We start from the raw sequence: 26,640 nt of genomic DNA on the forward strand, positions 1-26,640 counted from the left end.
ATAGCCTTTTAATTCCTCTTTTTTAATTTGGGTATTTTTCCTCTTTGTATTCTAAAAGTAGAAAGTACTTTTCTGGACTGTGCCATTTCTAAATTAATCTGTTTTTAGCTTCTGCTTTTCTATCGCAATGGCATCAAAACTGTAAGTGTTCTTGAATAGTTGTACTGTGCCAAGTAAATTGTGGCCACAAATGCCAACTGAAATTAAAAATGAACATTTAATCTTACCAGGCTGCCAAATTTCCTAGTCATTACGGATTCAACATTTTAGCATTCTACAACCATCAGAATGTTTTCCTCTTCAATGTGCAATGTACATTCTACACCATCAGTATTTCTAAGTTTCTGCATCTCATGTGTACGAGTCTTTCTAATGCGGTAATGGGGCATCTTAATTATAAGCTTCATATGATTAAACATTAACCTTGTAAATATTTAATTTCGAAAAGCAAGTAAAAGTGAATTTGCATTACAGACTTGAAATCGTTTCAATCTTAAAATACACCTAGATTAACAAACAACACATATGTATGAAGAATATTTATTACAAGTTAAGGAAAATAACTATACAATACGAAAATATATTTATACATTTACTACACGTATTCAGCTAAGCAAAACATATTCAAATATCATTTAGGAATAAAATCTGCAGTGACGATCCATGTACAGAATGAAAATATATATAAACACATTATGAGCACTTTTCAACTAATGATTTGAATATGTTCAATAAATTCAGAACTCCAATTAAATACCCATCTTCATGGTTTCCTACTTTCCATGGATCACGGTGAGTAATGTGTAAATGAGGTGGAACAGGTACTGTTTTTGCAAAGTCAATCATCCATATATTTGCATTCATTTTGTCGTGAACAAATAGCAGAGAACTTCCAATCAGCTAATGTAAAAGTTTCAATATTAGAAAATATTAAATTTTGAGAGGAACAGAGAAAGAAAACTACTTACACTACTGAAACTTTCACATGACTCATAAATTACATTACATAAATATAATTACACAGCAAAACTGTTTTCACGAATGAAATTAGTACAGGTAATAATTCAAATTAACATATTCACAACTTGAGTGTCTGAAATTAACTTCTTTAGCATTCCGTACCACTTTCACTATTAAGAATTCTAAGTTATAAGTGTAATATGGGTCTTTGGTACACACTTGGTAACATTCTTGCTGATTAAAACAGCTTAAAGGCTGTTGCATATTACTTACTGAAAGCCTACTACTAAGATTAAACCACTGGAAAGCATTATTACAGTTTGATTTTATTAACCATGCCAGGATTACATTCAGAAGTTATCTTCTTTGCCAACTACTGCAACGCTGTCATCTCAACTCGTGGAGGATCTACTAAATATTGAAGTGATCCTCATGCATGTATACATTTTTACATACTTGTAATATGACTGCAGTTATATAGAATTATTATTAATTACAAAATCTGTATCAATTACTTTGTTCCACATTTTAATTAAATGTTGCATTTCTTACCTTTTCATTTTTCTTCATAATTAAGCATACACATAATTTATTAATCCTTATAAAACTTGATTAAGATAATCCTACAATTTTATTTTATTTAATAATGGGATCTTTACGTAAAAATATATACATGTAACACATTACGTGCACACTTTTCCATTTTTTATCAGGTGATGGGAGTTTTTCCTTTTTGTCTGCCACAGTATATGGTGCCCAAAGCTTTTGCCAATGGCAAACACAGACATAATTTTTTACTCCTTGATTCCCGTCAGTCATCATAAATTACTTAGTGCTTTTAAAGATCAATGGAAAATATTTAAAGAACATTTTAATCTAAATTTTTAAAATGCTAATTGCTCTTTTTGGAGGGGGTAACCAGTCAAATCTATCTTCATGCATCCTTTTTGACAGTTTCAATTACTTCATAACTGGCTCAAAAATGTCATGTAATTTGACATGATAAAAAATGTTCTGTACTGCATAAACTTACTTGCAAGGAAATTTGAGAGACTGAGTTGGCCAGGAAACTTAACCCCAGGATCATAAGACTTTTTTAAGTGAGAGTTAAATTCAACTTGAGCAATCAAATCATGTGCCAGTTATAATTTGACATAACAGGATATGTTTTAATATTATTTGCTATTAATCAATTTGATTTTCTGAATGTTTTAATTTTTGCGGATTAAGAGTATTTTTAACTTTTTCCCAGTAAAATTCACTATCTATATTTCAATGAGTTACCTCATTGTATAACATTTTTTTTTTTTGGAAATGATAAAATTAAATAAAAATAACTGCACTGATGTGAGCTCACAAATGCCCTATCTGCTTCCTCAGTTGGAATTCAAATGCATAGTGTTCTTGCATGAAAATGCAGGAATCCTAATTGAACATGAGGACTCATTATTCCCACTCAGGAAGCAGGTATGCCATCTGTGAAATTCCCGTATCAACACAACTGTTTTATGTAACCAAGCATGTGAAATAATATTTTATCATTTTCACACTAGTTTGTCACCTAACATTACAGATGATATTTAAATGGAGTTTTCTGTTTTGATTTTATGCACCGACATCTGCTATTATGAATTCAAAGACTGAGGCCAAGGGTTATTTCATTTATGACAAAGCTATTTAAGGAAGGGGTCTTTGTGGAGGATATTATAGCACTGAGTTCATATTTATATTAAAGTATACCACAAAAATGAACATGCAGTGGGCCCAGTTTTAAGATAGGAGCCTAGATTAAACTATCAGTGTTTATCATTCTTATTCCATATATCTTATGTTCAAAAAAGCTAAATTCACAAGTCTTCGACACCTAATCACAGTCAGAAATCTAATCATAATTTTGACTTTGGGTCCATAAAAATTATCCAAAAATCTTTTATTAGTGAATTAATTTTCTTTAATCTAATTAATTTAGTTAATGACTTTAAATTCAATCCAGTTTTTCCTTTCAAAATTTTTTTAACTTAATTTTTTAATTTTCGTTGCTATATTTGCCAACAGCTGGAACTACCTTTTCATTCGCTTTACAGCTGTAGGGTATAAATATGACCATTGCATATGCTACTTTTTAGTCTTGCACAGATTTCTTTGCTCCCGATGAAGAGAGACCTGCATCTGTTTGCCCTCAAAATCAACCGAGTTCTTGACTAAATCTACGCCAAACACAACGCTGTTGCTTCACTAATTTTAAATTATCAGTAAATTTATTACCCAGAAAGTGCACCTATTCATACTCTTAGCTGCCAGAATGGCACTTCTGGTCTACTATCAATTTACTAAAGTGAATACCTTAAAGGCTACAGTTCTGAAAACAAGCGAGAAACTTGGAAAAAGTAATGAGGGAATTACAGAGCTTTACAAGAGTTTGACAGTTAAATTTGCATCTAAAAGATCTGTGAGCACTAGAAGAAATGCTAAAAGACAAAAAAAGAAAATATGAAATGTGATAAAGCTTTTCCCCTCGAAACTCAGTAAATAATCTTTATATTCGTATGTTCATTATTTGTGTATAAACATTCAAACCAACATTTTATCCAATTAGCAATTACATATAATAGTTGCAAGTAATAAGTTTGAAAACAGATAATTTTTTTAATAATAATAATTTAATTAATAAAACAGAAAAGTTTAATTTGATATCTAATTGAAACTGATGAAAAGATTTTGGAACCTCTTTTTAAAGAGAGACACTTGATGTAAAATGAAACTATCAGATATGCTAATAAGAGTGTGATGCTACGATTAAGTTTCATAATGCAAAGGGAGCAGTTAAAGACTGTTGTATAGGAAAGCTCAATCTTTTTTTGTAAATAGTCAGATAATTTTTTTTACTTTTTTAATTCTTAGCTTTTTAAGCAACTGAAAAAATTTTGCTATAGATGAAAGTCGAAACGTAACTGCATTTTAAACTTCTATAACAGACTTTAATTTTTTGTAAATATTATTGCATTTCTAAGTTGCATAGCTTTTACAAATTTTTTAAGTTCTTTATTTTATTAAAGGTTTAAAAATTCAAAACAAGGTATTATAACTATTTTAATTTCAATAGAAATACATACAGTAGTACCCCCTCCCAATAAGGGACAACTACTGGACCAGATATTTTGTCACTTCAAGAAAATACATACTAGAAATATGCAATTTAATTAGAAATTCAGGTTGCATCAAGCCCTAAATAAATTATATATAAATAGTAATATAGTCGCAGGTATTTATTTGAATTTGAAATTAATGAAAGTTCTTAATTAAAAAAGGTTTAGTTACTGCAAAAATGTATGAAATAAACAATAAGAGTTTTGTACTTGCATAAATTTATTGAAAATAATCCATTACATGGGTTTGTTTGAAAGTCTGAGAATTGGAAGCACTTATTTCTACACTCACTTCCAAAAGTTAAGCACGGAGAGAAAAATGCTAATTTCTGGAAGCCAATCAGAATTGAAGAGGATGCAATTCGCTGCAGAGGTAGATGGAAGTATGCAAATATGTTAGGTAACAGCCAATTGCGCTTTCATGTCAAGAAATATGCAAAAAAGGCAGTCTTATAAGCTTTATGTACCAACTTTATGAAGGGTTACAGAAATTGATTGTAAGTGCTGGTAGAAGGTGTTTGAAACTTTCGTACAATTTGTTTTCAAGACATATGTGTTTCTTTGACTTCCAGAAGACGAATGTAAGATTCTGAGTAAGATTCTGGTGTGCTGTAAGGCGCATTGCAGCAGGACGGTCGATCAGAGATGTTGCTCTTTTCTTCGTCGTTCATCATTCTGTAATTTCACGTTTGTGGAAACAATTCCAAACCACACAGACAGTTGTCCGAAGGCCCGTAGCCGCTTGCCCAAGGGTTACAACCCCCGTGAAAGATCGATATATTGCTATTATAGCCAAGCGGAATCGCCAAGCGACCTCCACACCTGTGACATCTATGGTTACAGCGTCCATTGGTAAGGTGATATCTGCAGCTACATGAGTGGACTGTATGCCTGGGTACCTCGAGTTTGTGTTCCTCTATCTGCCCAATCAAGAGGGGGTGCTGGGAACATGTCAATTGGAATGTGTCTGACTGGGGCAATGTCATGTTTACTGACGAGTCAAGGTTTCCTCTGGAGCCAGATGACAAGCGTATAAGGATATGACGTGAACAACGAGCATGCAACTGGTCCCAAAACATCAATGAAGTCCTAGAACCCATTGTGAGATTGTACACTGTAGCAGTTGGCCCTACTTCTGTTTAAATAGATGATAACGCATGTCCTCGTAGAGCTACCTGGAGAGTGAAGGGATTGCGCGTATGGCGTGGCCAGCATATTCGCTCGACCTTAATCCCATTGAAAGTCTTTGGGATGCTCTTGGCCATGCTGTATCTTCATGTTTCCCACCCCCAGCCACTCTTATCGAGCTGGAAACTGCTTTACAAAAAAAATGGCAATTGCTTAATTCTGCGGTGGTTGACCACCTAATTGAAAGCATGGTCACAAGGTGTAAACTTTGTATACAGATGAAGGGGGGGGATCACATACCCTATTAATGTCCTTTTTTTCATTTTATGCTGTTTATTTTCACTTTATACATAATTCTATTTAAGTCTCCAGTACACCAATTTCTGATAACTTACAAACATTTAATATTGTTTTCATTTCTGTATATAATTATTGATTTTGTTTTATACATAAATATATATGTTACTTTCCTGCCGAATTTTGTGTCAATCAAAGCAGTATTTGTTGATTTTTTTGCATTTTACATCTTCGTGCTTAACTTTTGGAAGTGAGAGTATTTCTTTTTTCTATGAGAAGAAACTGATGATTTTAAATCCTTTACTATCACCAACAGTAATCATGAACTGTTTTAATTGGGAGGTGTATTTTAAGGTATCTGTTTAATCTTTTATGTCACACCTTTCGTATGGCTTTTCTTCATTTTCCTCACTGCTTTCCAAGCTATTTTTAGTAAGGCTCACATCATCAACTACAATTAAGAGAAGCTTTAAAGTCATCACTGGTGTCTTCAGTATACAAGCGTTCATCGATTTGTAAATACTCGTGTTTGAGCACTGTCACTGATTTTGACAAATTCAAATAATTCATTTTCATATCAACGGTATTCTCACTGAGGGCACTCAAATTTTGCATTTCAAAGGTTGTTTTCTTAAAACTGCGCTGAACACAACTTTGTGATAGAGATTTAACAGCTTTGTTATCTACTGAATGGCATTCAATACATGTTTTGCAAACTGATCGTTGTTTCCAAAAGCAGCTTGAAACAACTGATACAACTGGAACAACAACAACAACAAAAAAAAAAAAAAAAAAAAAAAAAAAAAAAAAAAAAAAACAGAATCTTCCTATTTCTTTTTAAGACATCATTTTATCAAATGCAATCAACCATTCTTACGTTATGCTTTGTATTATCCATGATTGATTTTTTTTTTTTTTTGTGTGTGTGTGTGTGATGACCGACAAAGGTTTTAGATTGATGTGTTTGAAGCATCTTGGTTTTTCCAATTACAAGTGGTTGTGCAAACTCTTCTTCCATGTTACAACAAAGTAACAGAGTGAGATGTTCCTTATGAATTTCACTTAGTTTTTTTATCTACTCTTTTATGTTACACATTTACTGAATTTTCTTCATCGCAAATAGTCTCAAAATGCGATGTCTTTGCTTAAAAATTTGTCAAACTAACCATTTGATGCTTTGAAGTTCTGTAGTCCCAGATTTTCCACAACTTCTTTTCCCTTTTCTTGCAATAATACTACACTTACAGGAAAACTGCTTGCTCTTAAGAACAAAACCAGTTGAACATTAATGTATCAATTCCACATGCTTCAGTTTTTCTAAATTTTGCAGTCTTGGAAGGCTCATTTCAATCATAATTTTTCTTCTTCTCTATCCTTTTAGCACAAAACTTACTTGGTTTTACTTATTCCAGATTTCTGCCCTATATCTCTCAAACCAAGCTTTTCAGTTTCTCCTACATGAATTAAATCAACGTTTTGTTTTAATGTTAATCTTTTCCTTTTTGAAGCCATGATAAATAACATACGTAAAAATAACATACAAGAACAAAACTGCACTTCCTGGCTCCCCAGGCCTAGCAAGAACTATGAATGATAGAAGTTTTCACTCTACCACAATTTGATTTTTCTATCTTTTCCCAACTGAAAAGCAAATTTCAAAACAGAGGGATTACCTTTTCAATTTATTGTTCCCTTGTCACAAAACTGTCTCTCACTGTGTGCCTTTGAACACTCAAAAGATTATTAACAAAGAGCATTTCTATTTTTATTTCTCTATCTTATTTTTGAAATTGATTTTCAGTACCTTAATAAGAGGTATATACATTAAGGTCCCTATTCAGAAGGGACCAACAGAATTGTCCCTTACAGGAGGTACTACTGTATAGCAACTTTAGCTCTGTTTTTATAGGTTTTGTTTGCTTGCAGTGCACATTAATCTTTCTTAATAAGGGAAAAAGTTAGTATATTTTTATATTTGGTCATGTTATTAGAAAAAACGTACAATGCCCAAAATTAGTTTCTGAGAGAGGAGAAATTTCAAAGCTGAGGGTGCAGCACTGCTTTTTTTAATGCTCTTAGAAACATGACTGTTTTTATTCAAGCATAGGATTTGTTGCGATTTGGTATACATTACTTTGTTATTCAAAATAATTTGCCTCTTTATTTTTTATAATGATGTAAATAGCTTAACAGAATGTTAGGAAAAGTATCTAAACAAATCTTTTGTAAATAAATGCTGTCTTCATCTGATTCAAAAAGTTATGCCACTCACATTACATAGTATGTACTCATACTATGTAATGAGATTCTCTTGGGAAGAAAAAAGATTTAGTTCTTACAAAATTACCCCCCCCAAGGGTTAAGTGGTAAGACTACTGAATGTTGGCAGTTTGACCTAGGTTCAAATGTCAGTGAGGAATTGGAGCTTTCGTGGCATTTCATCATGTGTAATGAGAATATGAAGACTGGCTCATTTCCTTCAAAAGTCTTGAACAAAAAGCATTCCTTCTCTTAGACAGACAGCTCTTGTGTGTTTTCCTATAATTTAATAATGCAGTCTAATCCCTAAAAAATTCTCAGCTTTCAGCAAGATTAATTTGTTACCCAGAGAAAACAACATGACGAAATTTTCCACAAAGTGCAGTTAATCAATAAGATTATTTACATAAGTACTTATAAACAAGGCCCGTGTGTCTTATGTAATTGTATAAATCTATATTTTTTATTTTGGCTGAAATCTTGTAACTGACTTACTGTAAAAAGAAAACAGAAGAACTAAAAGAAATGATGCACCAACAAGATCGGAATCATTTTATTAATACAGTTAATTAGATTATAAGCTGAAAAACACTTTGTCCCATACTATTAAACATGTATTAAATATGAAACACCACAATAAAAAACTTTAAAATATAATTAACATGGGTTTAACTAAGCTTATTTGGTTTTGATTACAGAAAAGGACACTGCCTTAATATTAGTACAAAAGTTATAAAAAGTAGCATAATTCTTTAAATAGGCAAATTTTATAAAATATTTTTAGTGCAAATAATAAGTTATATTACCTCGTGATTTGAGAAAAACTCAGACTTCTCCAAGGTGTTATAAATGGATTGTAGACGCAAGTAATAGCTATTCTATATAAATAGAAATGAATCAGTAAAATTTGAAACTACTACACCAAAGTTCAAAGAGATATATTTATAAAGAAATATCTCTGAATGTTAAATAAAAATTATGATTCCAAAAAATTATTATACATGAATTTATGATTAGAAAAGAATTTTATTTGGATGTACTGGGAGAAATTGCGCTATTTATGAAAGTCAAACCTAATGATTCTTTTGCCTATACTATTCATGTATTACCTTATAGTGCAGAGGTTCTCAAAATGGGGAGGGGGATTAAGTTTCAGGGGAAATGAAGTCAGCCTGTTTAGTTTATGTTTATACAAGACTACTTTTGTTTATGTTTTGGTATTTATACATTTTCTATAATTGCTCAATTTATAAAACACATTTAAAAATAATCTAATTTAAATAAATGCATATATATTATTCGAGTCTTGAAAAAGAATAGGGGAATGATGGTCTAATGGTGAAAGGGAAGCATGGGACAGAAAAAGGTCGAGAGCCCCTTTAACAGTGGAAGGAACTTTATGCAGAACCGCAACTTTAACATGGTACACATTCAGATCAGCAAATTAATTTCTCTGAAGCTGCTCCTTTTTTGCAGTTTCGTTTTTGATCAACAAAATAGGGCCAAAATAAACAGTTTTAGGTTTTCAAGTTTGTATACAAAACTGCATGGACTAATTTTTAAGGCTCACCAACAAGATTTTTTTCCTTCAAACAGCAACTGACAATTAAATTATATCAGTCAGCAAAATTCAAAACTGAACTCTGAATAAACATTGAACTCACATAAGGAAAAGACTATGAAGTTTCATTTTACAATAGACTAGTACTTTTTTTAAATACGTGTTGTACCCAAAGATTTATTTTTAATGCCAATTCTAATGGTTAACTTTTGATTTTATAATTTTTTGGGGGGGGGGAGTGGACTATATAAATTTACAAAATCAATAGTCTCTTGCAGTTTACTGCAATGCAGTAATATTTTCACACAAAAGATCTTTTGTTCAGTAGACAGCAAGATGTGGCATATGGAAGAACAAAACAGTTTCTGAAACATTAGTACTCAAACTGCATTTGTTGTGCATAATTAAGATTTCAAGAAAGTATGAAAATTCAGCTTCCATTGTAATTAGTATAAATATACACCAATAAAGCCTGCATATCATAAAAAATCATGTTATAAATTAAATATAGTAAATTCTGGGGGGGGGGAAGGATGCTAAAACTTTTCAAACAGTTTCATTTTTCAACATGACTGGTACTCTATGTCACACATAATTTCTAATGGCATTTTCTATCACATAAAAACATCACAGTTTGTCCTCATCCATCTTACTGACCAGATTTTGACATTTCCTTAGAGCTGAAACAACCACAAAGAGTAAATATTTTGAATTGATTCAAGATACTGAGGCAATCAAGGCAATGCAACTAAAGGCAACCAGAAAAGATGATTTTGTGTATCTTTCATTCAAATTCAGAAAGTGGCAAGAATGATGGGCTATGTCTAAAGCAAAAACAGAGTATGTAATAAATTGTTTACAATTCAACATTCAACAGCAATTCTTTATTGTAAATCTTACATACAAAAAGTCAAGCTGACATGCACGAGCTACTAAATGAATCTGACACTATGTAGGTCCTTGTAATACTAGGTAATCAGTTTCTTGCAGAATGGAACAAACATTCGTAGGGGGGGGGGTGAATAGATAAGATAAACACCACGTCAAACTGACTTAAATATTCAGTAGTTTGCATCTATTGCATATGTAATTCTTTATACTAACTATAATTAATGAAGTTTATAATACAGTAATGATTAAAACTATGTCATGAGAATACAAGCAAAGCTCTAAGCAAGTCCGTCAACTGTTGGTATAGTTCACAGTAACATAAATTACAGGAAATTTCCAAATCAGATAATCAAACAGCTTTTGTTACATGAATGTAGTCACTTTAAGGGAATGTAACTTAACTGTATATACAATCTATATTAAATGAAAATTTATCAAATTATTCATGCGTTAAATAACTGTTTTAAGTAATTCTTTCATTACAAACCATGTATCCTTTTTAAACTTTGCTTAATAAAATGAGCATTCTCTCCAAGAATATGGCAATGCCATTCGAACATTATCTGAGGCATCTCATCAATCTATAAAGGTTTAGCCCTGCAATTTCTGCAAAAATAAAAATTTAAATGTCATTTCTTTCAGGTACTGGACATATGTGATGACTCATCAACTTAATATATTACAGTTCCAAGGGAAATTTTACAAACACTCTAATCTTTACATATAGTATCAAAATTCTTGCATTCCAATAGCTGAAAATACAATGTACTTTAAACACACGAAATTCATATTTAAACACTGACAGCCAGAAGATAGGACTTCAAAAATGTAGTTCATGGTGATATATATTTTGCATCACATGTTCACAACAAGGCTATAATTACCACAAGTACATGCCAATTTTGTGCACAAATTAATTAACAATAAATATTGTCAATTATTCTTTAGCAATGTATCTCACTTTTGTCAATGATCAAAGAAACTTGCCATCATAATGATTAAAATGTTATTAGTAAATAACATGATCTAAGATTATCATGTATATCAGCAATCTAAGATTATCATGTATATATATATATAAATTCTCATCATACAAGATATTTTCACAAAAATGTGTTCGGCTTTCATACTAATGGTCCTTTCACGGTCATAAAATGCTAAGTTGCTCACAGTATATCATTATGGAAACAGGACATGCATAACTAAAATATACATTACACGAATACAAGGATATTACAACAATTTTAAGATTTTAAAATCTACTACTTACAAGAGCTAAAGGGAAGCCATCTGTGAATTCTCGTATGGCAGTCATTACTTGTTCTTTGGTTTTAGTACTTTTAAAGTCTTTACTTGTAGTTCCATCAGATTTCTTGAAGGAAATAAAAATAGATTTTTACCAAAATAATTATAAAATTATTAACCTTTTACTAAATAATGACTAACTTTAACTAAATTCATGGTAAATTAAGTCCACTGTAATCAAAAATGGAATCAGAATTACCACAGACTTAAGTTTTCAAATCCGTGCTCCCCTCTTTTTTGGGGGGGGGGAGGGTAGATGGTGCACTTTCCAGAAGACGTTCCTTTCCAATGTGCACTTTGTTTCTGGAGGACTAGCTCTCCTCTCTTACTGTGATATAATTTAGGAAATTGTTATTCTGTCTCACAGTAGTCAGCAAATCTTCACAGCAAGCTTTGTCTCTTTTTTGCAGTTCTGTCAAAGTCTAAGGTAAAATTAAGCATAAACTTTCCTCATTTTCACATTATCAATTAAAATTAACCTACAGTTTTTTTTGCATATCCCAAGCATGCCTGAAAGTTGCTTAGTTGTTACACGTCTGCCAGCTTTTACCACGGAACTGATTTTCTCCATATTTTCCTCATTCTTTGAAGTTGAAGAGCACCATATCTTTGGTTAACCTTCAATGACTTTGTACAAACATTTAAAGTGCTCGTACACTTGTGTTCACACAAACTCACTCATTTAAAGCACTTCTTCACATATGCACTCACACATTACTACTCATACACTTGTGCTCTTCATAACGATGTATCACCATATACTGTTTGAATTATCTCTAATGCTTCGGTAGCAGATTTACCTAATTTGTAACAAAATTTAAGGTTATAATGTTGTTTCACCTCGAAGCAAATTTTTTTATAAGTCTTTTTAGTAAATGAAAATGGCATTTTGATATGCAAACGACAAAATAACCAATTTAAACTGGCTTTAACATGAGTTGAGAAATCACCCTTTCTAAACATACATTTATTCTTTTACTTTATTTTATCATTTAGTTTCTTAATTTGTCTGATTAGTTAATGGGCACACCTTTATTTCCCTAAAGTTATACAGTACAAAGTCTGAGATTCATAACTTAAGTTTTCGATTCCGGATTTAGGACTTTTCCAGATATTAGATCATCAATTTAAATCTAGTAAGATGGCATGGAGAAATTATACAATATGAAATCATGATTTATGAAAAAAAGAGCATTTATGATCTAAAGCAGTGTTTCCCAACCTTTTTTGTGCCATGCCCCACCTAAGCCCTTCTTAAATTTTTATGCCCCCTATGTAACATATACATAATTTTTTAATATTAAAAAATTTAATTGTTCAATTAAGAAACTTAAATGATAGGTTTCAGGAAGAAATCACTCACCGGCAAAATTTTGTCTTGCTTTACTATCGCATACTGAATTAAGCCTGAATTGTATTAGTTTAGTTATTTATTACACTTATGTCTGTTTCTTGCACATGCTTAATATTAATCTGAGTCCTGAATAAATAAACTTCCACATATACTTCAAGCTTTATCTAGGGCCGGCGACAGATACTGCCTGATGCAGTCTCTGCAGGTTCTAAATTCTGCTACAAAGCACCATTTTAAGTTCTAAATTTTTGCCGCCCCCCCAAACTTTGGATGTGCTTTCCCTAAATTATAGAACTCTTGTTATCCCTTAATTTATAAAGATCTAATAATAATATCACCAGAAATCGTTTTTTTCAGGGGGGGGAACGTTACACAGTAGTTAAACTTGGTAATGTTATAATCAAAATCCCAAGTTTTAAATTATGTCATTTTAATATGTATATATTATTTTTGCCTCATACTTTATGGCAGTATAATCCGATGCACATTTTACATTCTATTCTATATGATGATATTGTTTCAGCCAACAATTAAATTGACATATTTTAACTCATACACATGACAAAAGTTAATATCATTAATTTATAAAAGGAAAATTATTGTACTTTCTCTACAGCCAGTTATGAAAGTTAGCTTTCTCTCAATAAAAAAGAATGCCCAAACAACTTAATAACAGAATATCTACGTGTGCTGAACAATACAAATAATTATTAGTAGATCAATGATGCCCATTTATGCATGGGACAACTGATAATGGTTACTTTTGCATTAAAAATCATAGTGTAACTAGAATAACTTATCAATATGAAGTAGGTATTTTTTATGCTCAAATTTCATTACACTTTCAGATTTATGAATAAAATTTAGTCACATTATTTAGGAGGATGAAGCTTTGGTAACAATTTGATAATGGAATTTAAAATGCATATCAGACGTGATAAATGTCAGCTTAATATATATATATAATCAGTGCTACTAAAATCTGTCAGGAAGAATCAGAGAACTTATAATTCTTTTCTTTCTCCCCCTTTTTTGTTCCCATTTCTAGTAAACATTCATTGAAAATAAAATTTCCATAATAACAATATTCAAAAGGCAGAAATAACTGGAGCACATATTCATATTAACACAGAGTTTACTGAAACTGATACTGAAAAACAGTTCTAGTAAAGTTACTTTACTAGTTCTAGATGAGTTCTAGTAAAGTAACATACATGCATTATGCAAGACTTTTTAAGGCAAATTTACCTTATATTATTTTAGATTTATTTGAATGTCATTACCAGATAAGGTTTCACTACTGGCATGCAAAAAATACACATTTCAAGAACAGACTACGAACACAAGATAGGTATTTTATAAAGACAATAAGCAATCATCATATGTGATTTCAAGGATCCATCACAAACTGAAACATTCACCCTAAAATAATTAATGCTTGTTATGTAGTATACACAACAGAAAGAAATATTTATCAAGCAGCTTTCAAAACTAAAGTACTGATCTCAAATACTATTTTCAATAACTTGGAAAAATCTAAAGGAAAAATACCCAACTTTAATACACCAGAAATATATCACATTTCATGCTTGTAATGTAAGATATCCAACTTTAAAAAGATACATGCATCATTTCCCCATATGCCCTACAAAATCATATAAATGTCCCAAATTTTCTCAAACCTATATTAAATTGCAGTTTTCTACACAACTGAGAGGATTAAAAAACTTTGCATCATGATGAATTGAGAACTTTTTTTGAGGCAACAATGATATTTACCTCTTAAAATAATGACAGAAATTAATCATATTTTAACACTATATTGTTTTTCTTAATTTCAAAGACATTCTTTTACATAGAAATTTTTTAATGGATTAGAATCATCTACGCTTAACCAGTTCATTGGTACTTTTACATTTAGGAGCTTCAATATTTGATAAATTTGGACCTTATTATAACAACAGATTTCATTAGTTTGACTTTTATTCATCATGAATAGACAATATGAAATTGCTATCATAGATTTTCAGACGTTTATTAATTTTATTCTTATCAGAATTCCAATTTCCTATTAAGGCTTTTTTTCTTTCCATTTAAGCAGTTACTCAAAGCTTCCTTAATGAAGAAATTTTTACTTTACTCTTTCTAAAATCATTCTGATTAGTGGCTTGACATTAAAACTCAGGTGTTCAGAAAATTACATTCTATTGCATATGAGAATTCAAGGAAACATAGGTTTTTATTTGTATTAATGAAACACAAAAATTAATGGACCAATAAACAAGTAACTTATCATTTTATCATTCTTATGCACTTCAAGGACACATAATAACAAAACAAAAAAAAAAAAAAATTACTATTGCACCATCCTAAATAAATTTACAGTTTACTATTATGCGGTTTCTTGATGATAAATACAAATGAAGCATTACAAAATATAAGATTTCACTGAATCATTTAAACACCATTTCTATGACTTTCTGCAATCACTCCGGCGACTAGAAAATTTCTTCCTTAAAAACTCACTAAGTTTAGTTGTAAAGTTACTGATGTGCTATATGACAGTCTCCAAAGCAGTGAACTTCAGGGCATTCAGAGAATTCTGAAGTGATTTGAAGAGATGAAAATCCGAGGGGGTAATATCTGCTGAATATGAAAGGTGATGCAAAAATCCCAACTAAATAAGTTTCAGTCTTACAGTCAGTGAAATGTTGGGCCAAACACTGCCATCATGGATTTCAGTCAGTTCTAAGCACTCTGCTTTGATTTCAGCTTTCAAAAGTGCTCTTTAGAAAGAGTATTTTCTGAATTTACTGTCTGATTTGGTGATTCCTTTGTAGTCCCAAGTACTTTTTGGGGTTTGTAGCCCTGCTCTTGATGTTACTAAAGGACGTTCTGGTTAACATCATGATCCTTTTCTCATAACATTGCTCAGTATCCACTTCTTCAGTAATGAGCCATTTCAAAATCTTTTATTTCTTTCCAGCAAAGAATCACGTGTTGAAACTCAGCATATTCTGCTCGCTGAAATATGAGGGTACGCTGACATAGTATCCAGTCCTTCACAAATGACCATGTGCTGTACTTTTCAGAATACAGAGTTTGTTTGATTACCCCTGAACTTTTCAGTGATAGTTAATTTCAATAGGTCCTTGTTTACATAGGATAGTCATCTACAGAAGGCATCATATTCGAGGATGAAATATCAGTGCTTAAACTTCTCAAACCACCTTCAAACTGTGTCATCAGTAAGAACTTTTTGTTCATATGCAGCAACAAGCAATATGATTAGCATTTTTCCTTTTTTAAAATAAAACAGATAAATGACACAAATGAACTTTTGATTTCTCCATTATTAGCACTGCAATGAAAATAAATTATGTCACAATACCTGCTAGAATTATGCAGTGCAAGCAGAAAGGACCATATTTAAATATCTGTTACAATTAAGGTCAATCCTTATCGGCAGTAACAAATTGATTTTTAAAACTCACAAAACTTTCAGATGACCTAATATAAACAGAAGTGTAGTTGGAAAAATTTTATCTAAACATTCCATAAATATTTAAAAATTACAAACAAAATGGATTTAAACTGACATTTAAAAATTCATATGAAATGGCTAACCTAGACAATACCTCGGACACATCTTACATTACTAATTAACTTGGTTAGCATATTAGAAGGCTTAAAAGGTATGTAAAATGAAACATTCTATTAAAAGCTCTACTTATGAAGACTAACAAAAATTCTCCTAGTATTCTCTTCTCCCTTGGTATTTGTTCTATATTGAAAATATTTTAATATTATAAGCCAAATTACATGCAGAAACACTTTCCGAATGATGGCACATTAAACAACATGATGATATTGTTTAGTGCCCCAAACCAAGGAGATAGGTTGAACTTGCCTGCTGGAATAAATGTGTAAATAATAATGGTAAATATTTTTTTAGAAATATCAATATACTATAGTACAACCTTAAGTTCATATTATGCAATAATTATCCTGCAGACCATATTTATAGATCTTTTGTTTTTTATTAAATTTTGTACATTCTTCGAGAATCCCAAATCTTCAAAGCACAGAACTACTTCCTGAAGAGAGAATAATGATTTCTACTACAATAAAATGCAGCAGATCTACCTTTGCAGAGTTCAGAAAAATTTAATTAAAATAATACATAACACAGTGTAATGCACAACATGAGATTATACTGCATACTGACAAGCACCATCAATTACATGTCTTCTCGCATAGAATTTCCAGTATCTAACAATGCTTTCACACATGACTACATTATTTAAATTTTTTTATCCTTTACACATCACTTTTTAATTTTACAGCAGAACAGCCCAATAACAGATAGCATGCTGTCACAGGTCAGAATACTAGAGATAATTACTGGTTCATTATCAAATATTTTACATTAATGTGCACAATTATATTCTATACAAAATCATTAACCAGCATTTTTCACTTTTACTCACCTTTATGCCTTCAATTCGAAAACCTAGATTTGCAGTAGAGCTAATAGTCTCCCTCCAAACCATATACCTAGGCTTTGTGACAGCTTTCAGCCTATGTTCTTCTTCTGTTGGTTCATTTTCATCCATTTGTACCATTTTCTCATACATATCCTGAAAGATATGCATGTTAGATATTACATAACATTTTCAAAAATTGACAAATGAATGGTAGACAAAGTAGCTGAAGAAACTTCCCAGAATTTGCACATTTTAAAATAGCAGTTACAATAAAATGATATACTTCCTTCATCATTAACAGTTTCTCTTCTCTCTCTTTTTTTTTGGTTGAATTCAATAAAAATTTGACTTTTCAATTTCTTATTAGTTTTTAAAATGAAACTCCAGTGAAATTCAGTAAATATGTTTCCAACAACATTTACTTAGGTTAAAATGGCATTTTTACTTGAATACCGGCTTTTTTTCAAGTAGATAGATATAGTTCCTAAAGTGACATAAGTTGTTTCCTATTGTCTATCAGTGCCAATGTTTGAAAATTGTTATGCTGAAAATGATCCTTTTTATACATTTAAGAAAGTGAAAAATATCATTAATCATAACACTTGAAGTTAAATACATAGCTGTAAAAATGTATACTCATTTCACTTTCACATTTAAAAGCTTTGGTAATTTTGTGGTTGTTAAAGAGTTCACTCACATTGAACTCGCACATTTTTGGGAAGTTAAATTATAAACGTTGTCAAATTATTTACTCCGTATGTTTAATTTTAAGATAAAAATTCCTACCCTTTGCACATTGCTAACAATAAATTTTAAATCAATGGCAGACAATAAACTTTTGCCTAAATTTCCAGCTTTAACATAAGTTGGCTGTAGAATGAATGCTTTGCTTTAGAAATAAGGTAAATAAATACAAATGATCATCAATGAAATTACAGGCAATTTATAAGAGGAGAAAGGAAAATTAATATTTTATACATTCCTGGATACCTGAGCTGCTTGAACATTGATAATTCTTTTTCCTATTTACTCTACAATATACATTCATGAAAAGAAGTAGGCAATATGCAATTCGAAATTTGTTATTCATCTGAACATCAAAGCATACAGTTACAAGAATGGACCACGAAAATCTACAGGGAATGAATGCAATGGGTAACGAGAAATGCTGCTCTGTCATGTTCCCTCTCCCAACCTTTTTTTTTTTGGCTTTTATCATCCGCATAACTAAAAGAATTAAGGGTTCCCCCTTCAATTTTCATTATTTTGCTTTCTTGATATTAAATAAAAAGGGGAAAAAAATCATATGACAGATGAGATTTATGATTTACAAAACCAACAGGCGATATCCATTATGGCTTTGGTGACAAATACTACAAACCGCCTTGAAAGTTTTTTTAAACACAATTTTTTTACCTTTTGTCTGTCTTACATCCTCCACATCAAGTGACACCACCAGTTCATTCAGTTCGTTCACTTTTACTGTAATATACTATTGCAGTTTTAGGTCATTAATTTTAAGACATAACACAATGTGAAAATCTTAAATAAGTAACAAAATTCAAACTATAATACAGTTATAAAAATTAATAAAATTACTTGGGTAAATTCAAATATTACCATTATCTGCCCATTAAGTGTAGCCCCTTGGAAGGTCACTATTGAGAAAGCCCACTTGCTTCTAACAGTGCATATACAAGGATTAAGTATCAATGGGAAGGGTGTGCCTGTTTATTTCTAATTATAGTATAAAATTTTGGCAATGCAGTAGACACCACAGGATGAAGCACTTCTTTACATTTGATCAACACTTTGATTTTTTGGTGGTTAATGACAAAAATGTCGTCTCTGACAAATATGTCGCAGAAAAAGGTAAAAGAAAGTTTATGGCAGTTTCAGAAATCATTGGAAATTCTTTTGAGACTCCTACACCAAAATCTTTTAAAGAATTTGTAAGAAAATCAATTTTCATCCCCAAATCATTTGATAACTTGGCAAGTTCTTCTTGTAATTTTAATGGCAAATAAGTAATATTTTCCACATTAATTCCCAATGGCTTCACAATCCATAGTTCATCCACACTAAAATTTGAAGGGAAATATTTCTCAATGTTTTTCTCAAGACAGCGAAGGTGTTCATTTATCACTTTTAACAACTCATCTTTTTGATGATCTGTTTCATCATTTTCACTTAAAAATTCACTTGTTGTGACAAACATCCTTTTCCACCATAGTTCTCCATATGGTAATTTTCTTAATAAAAGTATAAATTTTTGATTTGAATATGAATATGTTGCAAATTTTTCCTTGAACTGAGAAATTTAGTTCTTTTAGTTTTTCAAATATGTTATTCAAATAACATATTTTTTGTAGCCACAACTTATTATGGAAAAAATTTATAAAATAAACTTTTTGTTTGGTTAGAAAGAGAGAACATCTTTTAATTTTAATAACCTTTTAATAAACTGTGGCCTCTTGAAAGCCACCTTACATCTGTATGTAATAATAAGCTTTTGTATTCAGAACCCATGTCTTCACAAAGATTTGAGAACAAACAACTGTTCAGAACATGACTTTAAGTTGACCACAGTAAGGACTATCTCGAAACACCACATCTAACTCCGCTGATATGTTTTTTGCCACCAGAGCCTCTCGATGTATCATGAAATGGGTAAATGTAATATGTTTGCTGCCACTTTCCTTTAGCTAGAAATCCAATTTTTTTTACCGACCATCCCTTTAGCACCGTCAGTGCAAAAGCCAACACACTTTTTCTTTCTTCAATGAAAAAATTCACCAACTTTTACAAAAATGTCCTCTCTTCTTGTGTGTCCATTCAAAGAATGGCAAAACAAAAATTCGTCATGAATACATCCTTCAAAAATACATCTCACATACACTAATAATTGAGCCAAGTCAGTAATATCATTTGATTCATCCAACTGGATTGCAAACTTTGGCCTCTTTTTGAGCCTTGTTATTAGCAGCTGATGTTAAACTTTAATTATTAATTTCCAAAATTGGCTTTGAAACAGTATCGTTGGAAAATGGAATTTTACGGATTTCATCAGCATACATTTTGTCATGAACTATTTCGGATATCTTAATAGCAGTCAGCAATATTACATTTTCTCCAATTTAACAGGACTTCTTATTTCTTGTAATTAAATAGGATACTTCATAAGATGCAAGTAAATACTTTTCATCCACAGTAACAAATTTCTCAAAGCCAAATTTTTGATGATTTCAAAAGTTGTTCAAAGTACTCTTTGGGTTTCTTGTAGTGCGAAGTATGCTTTGTATTGAGATGTCTCTTTAATTTGGCTCGTTTCATGCTTTCTACAGCCAAAACTCCTTTACAACTTAAAAATAATGGCTTTTCTATTCCGTAATAATTATGAGAAGTAAAACCAAATTCCAAACATGAATTGTCATATTTTACTTTTCTTGGTATTTTAAGTGCGCTCGTGCTAAGTACCAGAGATGACATTTCATTGTTTTCAGTTTTTTTATCTTGTTTACCTAAATTCAAAAACTTATCCATGATTTGTAAAAATATTTGATAACAATTATTTTTAAGAATACAAGGAGTGCTTTTTTTAAATAGACAATAACTATAACTTATATAAGGGGCTTTTTTTAAAATAGATAATAACTATAATTTACAAAAAGAAGTTACGTACTTGCTAATGAAACAACAACACCCTACATATATTCGGAGTGAAGGGATGCTCAAATGTGTGAAAATGATCCACTTAGAATGGCTGACCTTCTGACACTGGCAAGACAGTTGAAGTCAAAGACGACCCAGCACGCATGTTGTTATCAAAACACTCGAATCTTGCATATGTAGGGCCTTTGATGAACTGACAGTGTCACATGCAAAGCAAGTAAAATAAATGTTTCTATTATTAAAAAATAGTGCATCAAAACGCTTTTGTTTCCTTTTGCCTGTACTGTCTTATCTATCTATTTTCAGATTCCATAGTGTAAAAATATTTGGTAATTGAAAAATTATTATAAGAAATAACAAAATAGTTATAATTCTTGGCAACTCCTGCTGCAGATTGGGGTTACGACCCACAGTTTAAGGAACTCTGCTATGTTATTTAATCCAAGCCATAATGATTCAACTTATTCTACACTTGATGACAAACAAGGATACCTTCTGAAGAATCATCAACAGAAGATGACAACTAATGGTTAGGATCTAATTTTGGATAAGAGGACAAACGAATGCTATCATTTACAGAAATTCTTAACAATTCAAAAACCAAATGAAGAATCTTTGAAGGATTTCCCAAACCATATTTAATCAAAAGGCTCATTAGCAAGAGAATGTTTTAGATTATTATTTAATGATTTGTGAAAATTTATACATAAAAACAAATTCACATGTTGAATTTCAGAAAAATAAAGAAACTGTTATGAAAAACACTGGAAGTCAATTGAAGATATTGTAGAAATATGAGCATATTTATGCATTATTATAATAGGAATATAGTCTAGAAATCTTATTTTAGGAAATGACAAAAATTCTTATGGCATCGAACAGATTGTTTTCAAAATCCTATATCAAACAGAAAATGCAGAAAAGTTGAAATAATCACAATGTCCATCAGAAAACAAATCCCTTATAATCCAATTTAAAGACCTAATGTGAAGCATTTTTAAATTCATAGAAAGAATTATCTAGATCATTTGTTAAAATACAAAGGAAGACTGGGAATGGGACAACATACACCACTGAAACCAGAAAAAATAGGCTTAAAAGTATGGATGTGTACATCATTTTTTACCTACACATAAAATTTTTAATTACATTATAGAAGAACAGATAATCCATCTAAATCAGCAAATGGTAAGATTTGGGCCAAGATGAAATAATGCACTAAACACAATCACTGACATAAAAAAATAACCCAGATTTTAATTTTAATAGATTTTTTTGCAAATACACTTGTTGCACTTAATATGTTGAAAGATGCATTTATGCAGCATAATTATGTTAAATTGGAACCTTTTTACCAAAAATCACCAAAAAATAAACTGAAAATTAAGGTTCCAAATCATGGCATATACATGCAATCAGCATCTGAAATTATGCAACACTTGAACTGTTAAAAAAGATGGATTACCATGTTATCTAGGAATGTTAAGACTGAAGAATTAGCAAAAAATATTTTGAGTTAAAAGAGAAAAGCAGTGCAAAGGGATCATGCTGTGTTTCATCAATATATAACAAGAAAGAATTTAATAAAGAAATGCACCACTTGTTGTAAAGAAAATAGACTGCTTCTGAATGCCTTTCAGAGTACAAAATTTGTGTGTGTTATAACTGATATACATTACTGGCTATCTATCATAAGAGTGGCGACAAAAGACAAGTTGTTCCGCCAAAATTTTATCTTGCTTTGTTATCGCATATTGAATTAAGCCTGAATTGTATTAGTTATTTATTATACTTACATCTATTTCTTGCACATGCTTATGTTAATCTGAGTCCTGAATAAATAAACTCCCACATATACTTAGAAGGACAAAATCAAATGCTTGTGGATGTGTTTTTTTGTGTGTAAAGCATACAAAAAAGAAAAAAAAAAAAAAAAGAGTTTGTGGCTCTGAGGTCTGGATTTTAGATCATTCTGGATATTGGACATCCAGATCTCAGACTTTGTACTGGATATTTGTTCATTCAAGTCTTCTCATAGTTATTATGCTTTTAAATACTGTCTAAAATTAGTTCATAGAAACTTCATAGAACTTTCTGTAATAATAAAGATTAAGTTAAAATTATTGTAACACAGGTTACGATGAATATTGTATGTACAAGTATTTTTAAAATTACAGTTGTATTTTATTTGAAACCAAAAAATACTGTTGCTTCCATAACACCTATAAAATGAGCTCTTAAAAAGAAAAAGAGACAAAATACCTCTTTTCTACCTGGAAAGTACGTGTCAAGGAAAAAAATTACAAGAACTGCTCGCAAAAAGCACGTACAAAAGTACCTCAGTATACATCCACTTTGAAATAATATTCAGCTTGGGTGTGGAAATTTTTGTTTGAAATATGATTTGAGTTTGATAAGTCCTATTCAGTTACCTAAGCTGTCACCGAGTGAATTTTCATGCAATTTTGCATTTGTTTGCATCACTTTTTTGTAAATTCATTGAGTCTGATGAAAGTGAGACGAGTGAAGTAATGAAAAAAATTGTTCGGATCACTATGGAGGCGATAAGAGAGATTATAGAAAAGTATGAAGATGGCATGTGTATCCACGACTTGACTACTGTAATGTTGAGTAATATGTTGCCTATACGTGTGAAAAATAAAGATGCTATTAAATAGGTTAACATTGCAAAAGGGATAGAATTGATTATCAACCAAAGATCAGACACACTGGAGCATGTGGAAAAAATTCTTGATCTGGATAGCAGAAAAACCATATGTACAGTATCATGTGTAGTAGTTTAATCAATTACAGTATTTATTTCACCCACTGTATTTGTATTTTAGTATTAAACAGTGTTATAATAACAACAATGGATTTTTTTATAAGGGTGGATTAATTACTTTCCCTTTACTTCTTATTGGAAAAGTTTGTTAGGATCTGGAATGAATTAATGACACATATTAAGGTATCATTGTATTTTATTATTTAAATCAACAATACGGGAAAATGTTCACAAAGCATTTCTGGGTGGGAAAAATCAGAATGATCCAGCACATGAAATCCAGTACCTGCAGTCAAAATAATTTTAAAAAAATTCATGTCAGAAATACATGCATGTAAAGAAATTAGAATAATGCAGCAGTTAATATAAAACACATTTTCTACTGACTAAGCCATTGTAAAATTGACATTTGCCTAACATCAAAGCAGTTAGTTTTATGTACTAACTGCTTTGATGTTAGGCATTTTATCTGAGCATGAAAATTTCTAACAGAGTGCAAGAGGATGCCTGTGAAGAGAGACTCAAAGAAGAGGGATTTCAGCCATCTCAAGATTCCGAGGACAGACATTTGAAGAGTTTCCAGGATTGAAAAAATTAACAAATTATGCATATTCCTTAAGCAGCCACTCTTTGTCCCATAATAATCTTCCAGAAAGGTACAAAAATGTGAATAAAAAAATCCACAATATTTCATTAATTTTCAAATTTAACATCTAAAAACAAAACTAAAAATGAACAAAAATTCCAAATAAATTTTTGGGAATAAGCTCTAAATTTGTTAAATTATAAATTCATAACCCTAGTTTCCTGAGTCCTTGTAGAGTCATTAGGTTATTTTGAAGCAGGATATGTGAAAATGGCCCATTGCCCTCGGTGAGACTCTAACTTTGGATCTCTTGAATGTATGCTGAATGCGCTACCATTACACCATGAAGGCAAGCTGGAAGTAGGGTAAATTCCTCATATACTCCCACTTTCATTAAAAGGCAACTGCAGTTTAGAGGCCCCAATTGAAAATCCTGGTGCAACAAATTATTTATATAAGGTATATTTTCCTTCCTTCCAGCATGCCTTTGTGTTGTAATGGTAGCACACTCGATGCATATTTGAAAGGTTCGGGGATCGAGCCCCTGTTCAGGAGCCATTTTTAGAGTCATTAAGTTAGGAGATGTGAAAAATGTGCAATGCCCTTGCTGGTTTTTAACCCGGACCTTTTGAATATGCACTGTGTGTGCTATCGTTACACCATGAAGGCATGCTGGAAGGAGAGAGAAAACTTATAACCTTAATTGCATTTGTGAATCTACTAGACAACACTGCTTGATTCTCACTTACTAGATAATCAAACAGCAAAATTTTACTGTACGCTATTAACATTTCATAACAGCACAACATACTAATGATCAAAAGTTCTTAAGTTAGCAATAAATGTACTTAAACGGTGACAGTTTTAGGTGTGTAAATTATGAAAATAATTCAAGTACATTATAAAATTTAAGAAGGTTAGGTAACAATACATTTCCTACCAAGATTTATATTTTAGCATATTTTTTTTAAAATTCATTTCAACATTCAAATATAACACTTTTTAAAATAATTAGCACTGTTTTGCTTTATTAAAACAATTGGTTATTTGTAGCAGAAGTAATAATAAAGCTTACTTTACGAAGTTTAGGATTTTCTTTCGCTCTTGCAAGTTCTTCTTCCGAATAAGTTCGAACACCTACTTTAATATCCATGATGCAGGGATTTTCAAAATTTGCTAGAAGGTCATCCAGCTCAACATATGCTTCACTAATTAAGTATAATATTTTGAATTTCTCAATAAAACAGTAGTTCAGCATTAAGACAAAAGCATGCAACTAACTGCTAAAATATAAAAAGAACTCCTTAAACAACAAGAAAATAGTAACCATTACTATTCAACAGAATAGATTTTCTCCTTCACAGGTATGATAAATCCAAGATAAAAACAACCTATGCATTTTATACTGTATCTAAGTACTTGTCATATAGGATATATATTGATGTCTAAAGTTATCTAAAGTGCACAAATATCAGATTTTTCAAATTGTAGAATAAAAATGAATTAATTTATTTGGCATGATAATATAGCATTTAACATGTAAATTGAACTGAAATGTTAAACATGAATACATAATGTGCAAAACTAGGAAACAAATTTTTGCAACAAGTAACAATCAAATTCTAGGAAAGGTCAATTCCCGAGGAACAAATAAAGACTTGCATTAATAAGAAATGTGATTTCTCTCAATTTGTACATACTTCAATATGATTTTTTATACTCGATAAGAGTTTGGTTCTGCTAATATCACTTTTAAGGCAGTAAAGATGAGATATTTTATTACACAACAGCTCCTCCAAGGGTGTCCTATAACTTCTCTGTGGGATTTAGATTAGCTGGGCAGTTTCTCCTTACTTTTATTTTAGAACATTCTCTGTCGACCACATACTAAAGATTTCATTAATTCATTATTTTCTCTGCATACTATCATATTAATACTATGTAACATATTCCCCAAGGGTGGCAGAAATATTCCATGATATGGTCTCCAGATGTAAATGCTTTTAGACCCAGAAATTAACATACAGGCCATTTGTTGTAGACTCCAATATCAGCTCTCTATATCAATTCCAAATAGACATTCATTGTGAGATCAGAAGCACAAACCAGCACAAACTTTCCAGATTAAAAGTCTTTCCATTAATTATGCAAAAGCTCCATTGGCAGCTGCTAGTTCTAAAATCAGCTGCCTAGCAGTCAAGTTTTTATG

At 31.1% G+C, this 26,640-nt stretch overlaps 1 protein-coding gene across 1 annotated transcript in view; it reads right to left on the reverse strand.

The window, feature by feature from the left end:
- Window positions 1-524: 524 nt before the first annotated feature.
- IP3K2 (Inositol 1,4,5-triphosphate kinase 2) overlaps window positions 525-26,640 on the reverse strand; it is a 64,487-nt gene continuing 38,371 nt past the window's right edge. Inside the window, exons 4-8 of the mRNA XM_035350074.2 lie at window positions 25,507-25,634; window positions 17,392-17,541; window positions 11,513-11,614; window positions 8,597-8,668; window positions 525-900 (exon numbers count right to left, since the gene is read on the reverse strand). Coding sequence (XP_035205965.1) covers window positions 694-900; window positions 8,597-8,668; window positions 11,513-11,614; window positions 17,392-17,541; window positions 25,507-25,634 — 659 coding nt within the window. The 3' untranslated portion in view covers window positions 525-693. The remainder of the gene's footprint in view (window positions 901-8,596; window positions 8,669-11,512; window positions 11,615-17,391; window positions 17,542-25,506; window positions 25,635-26,640) is intronic.

The sequence above is a fragment of the Stegodyphus dumicola genome, chromosome X2 (genome assembly GCF_044657685.1).
Source record: "Stegodyphus dumicola isolate Sdum_Otavi_A_Nest chromosome X2, ASM4465768v1".
Classification (NCBI taxonomy): domain Eukaryota; kingdom Metazoa; phylum Arthropoda; class Arachnida; order Araneae; family Eresidae; genus Stegodyphus; species Stegodyphus dumicola.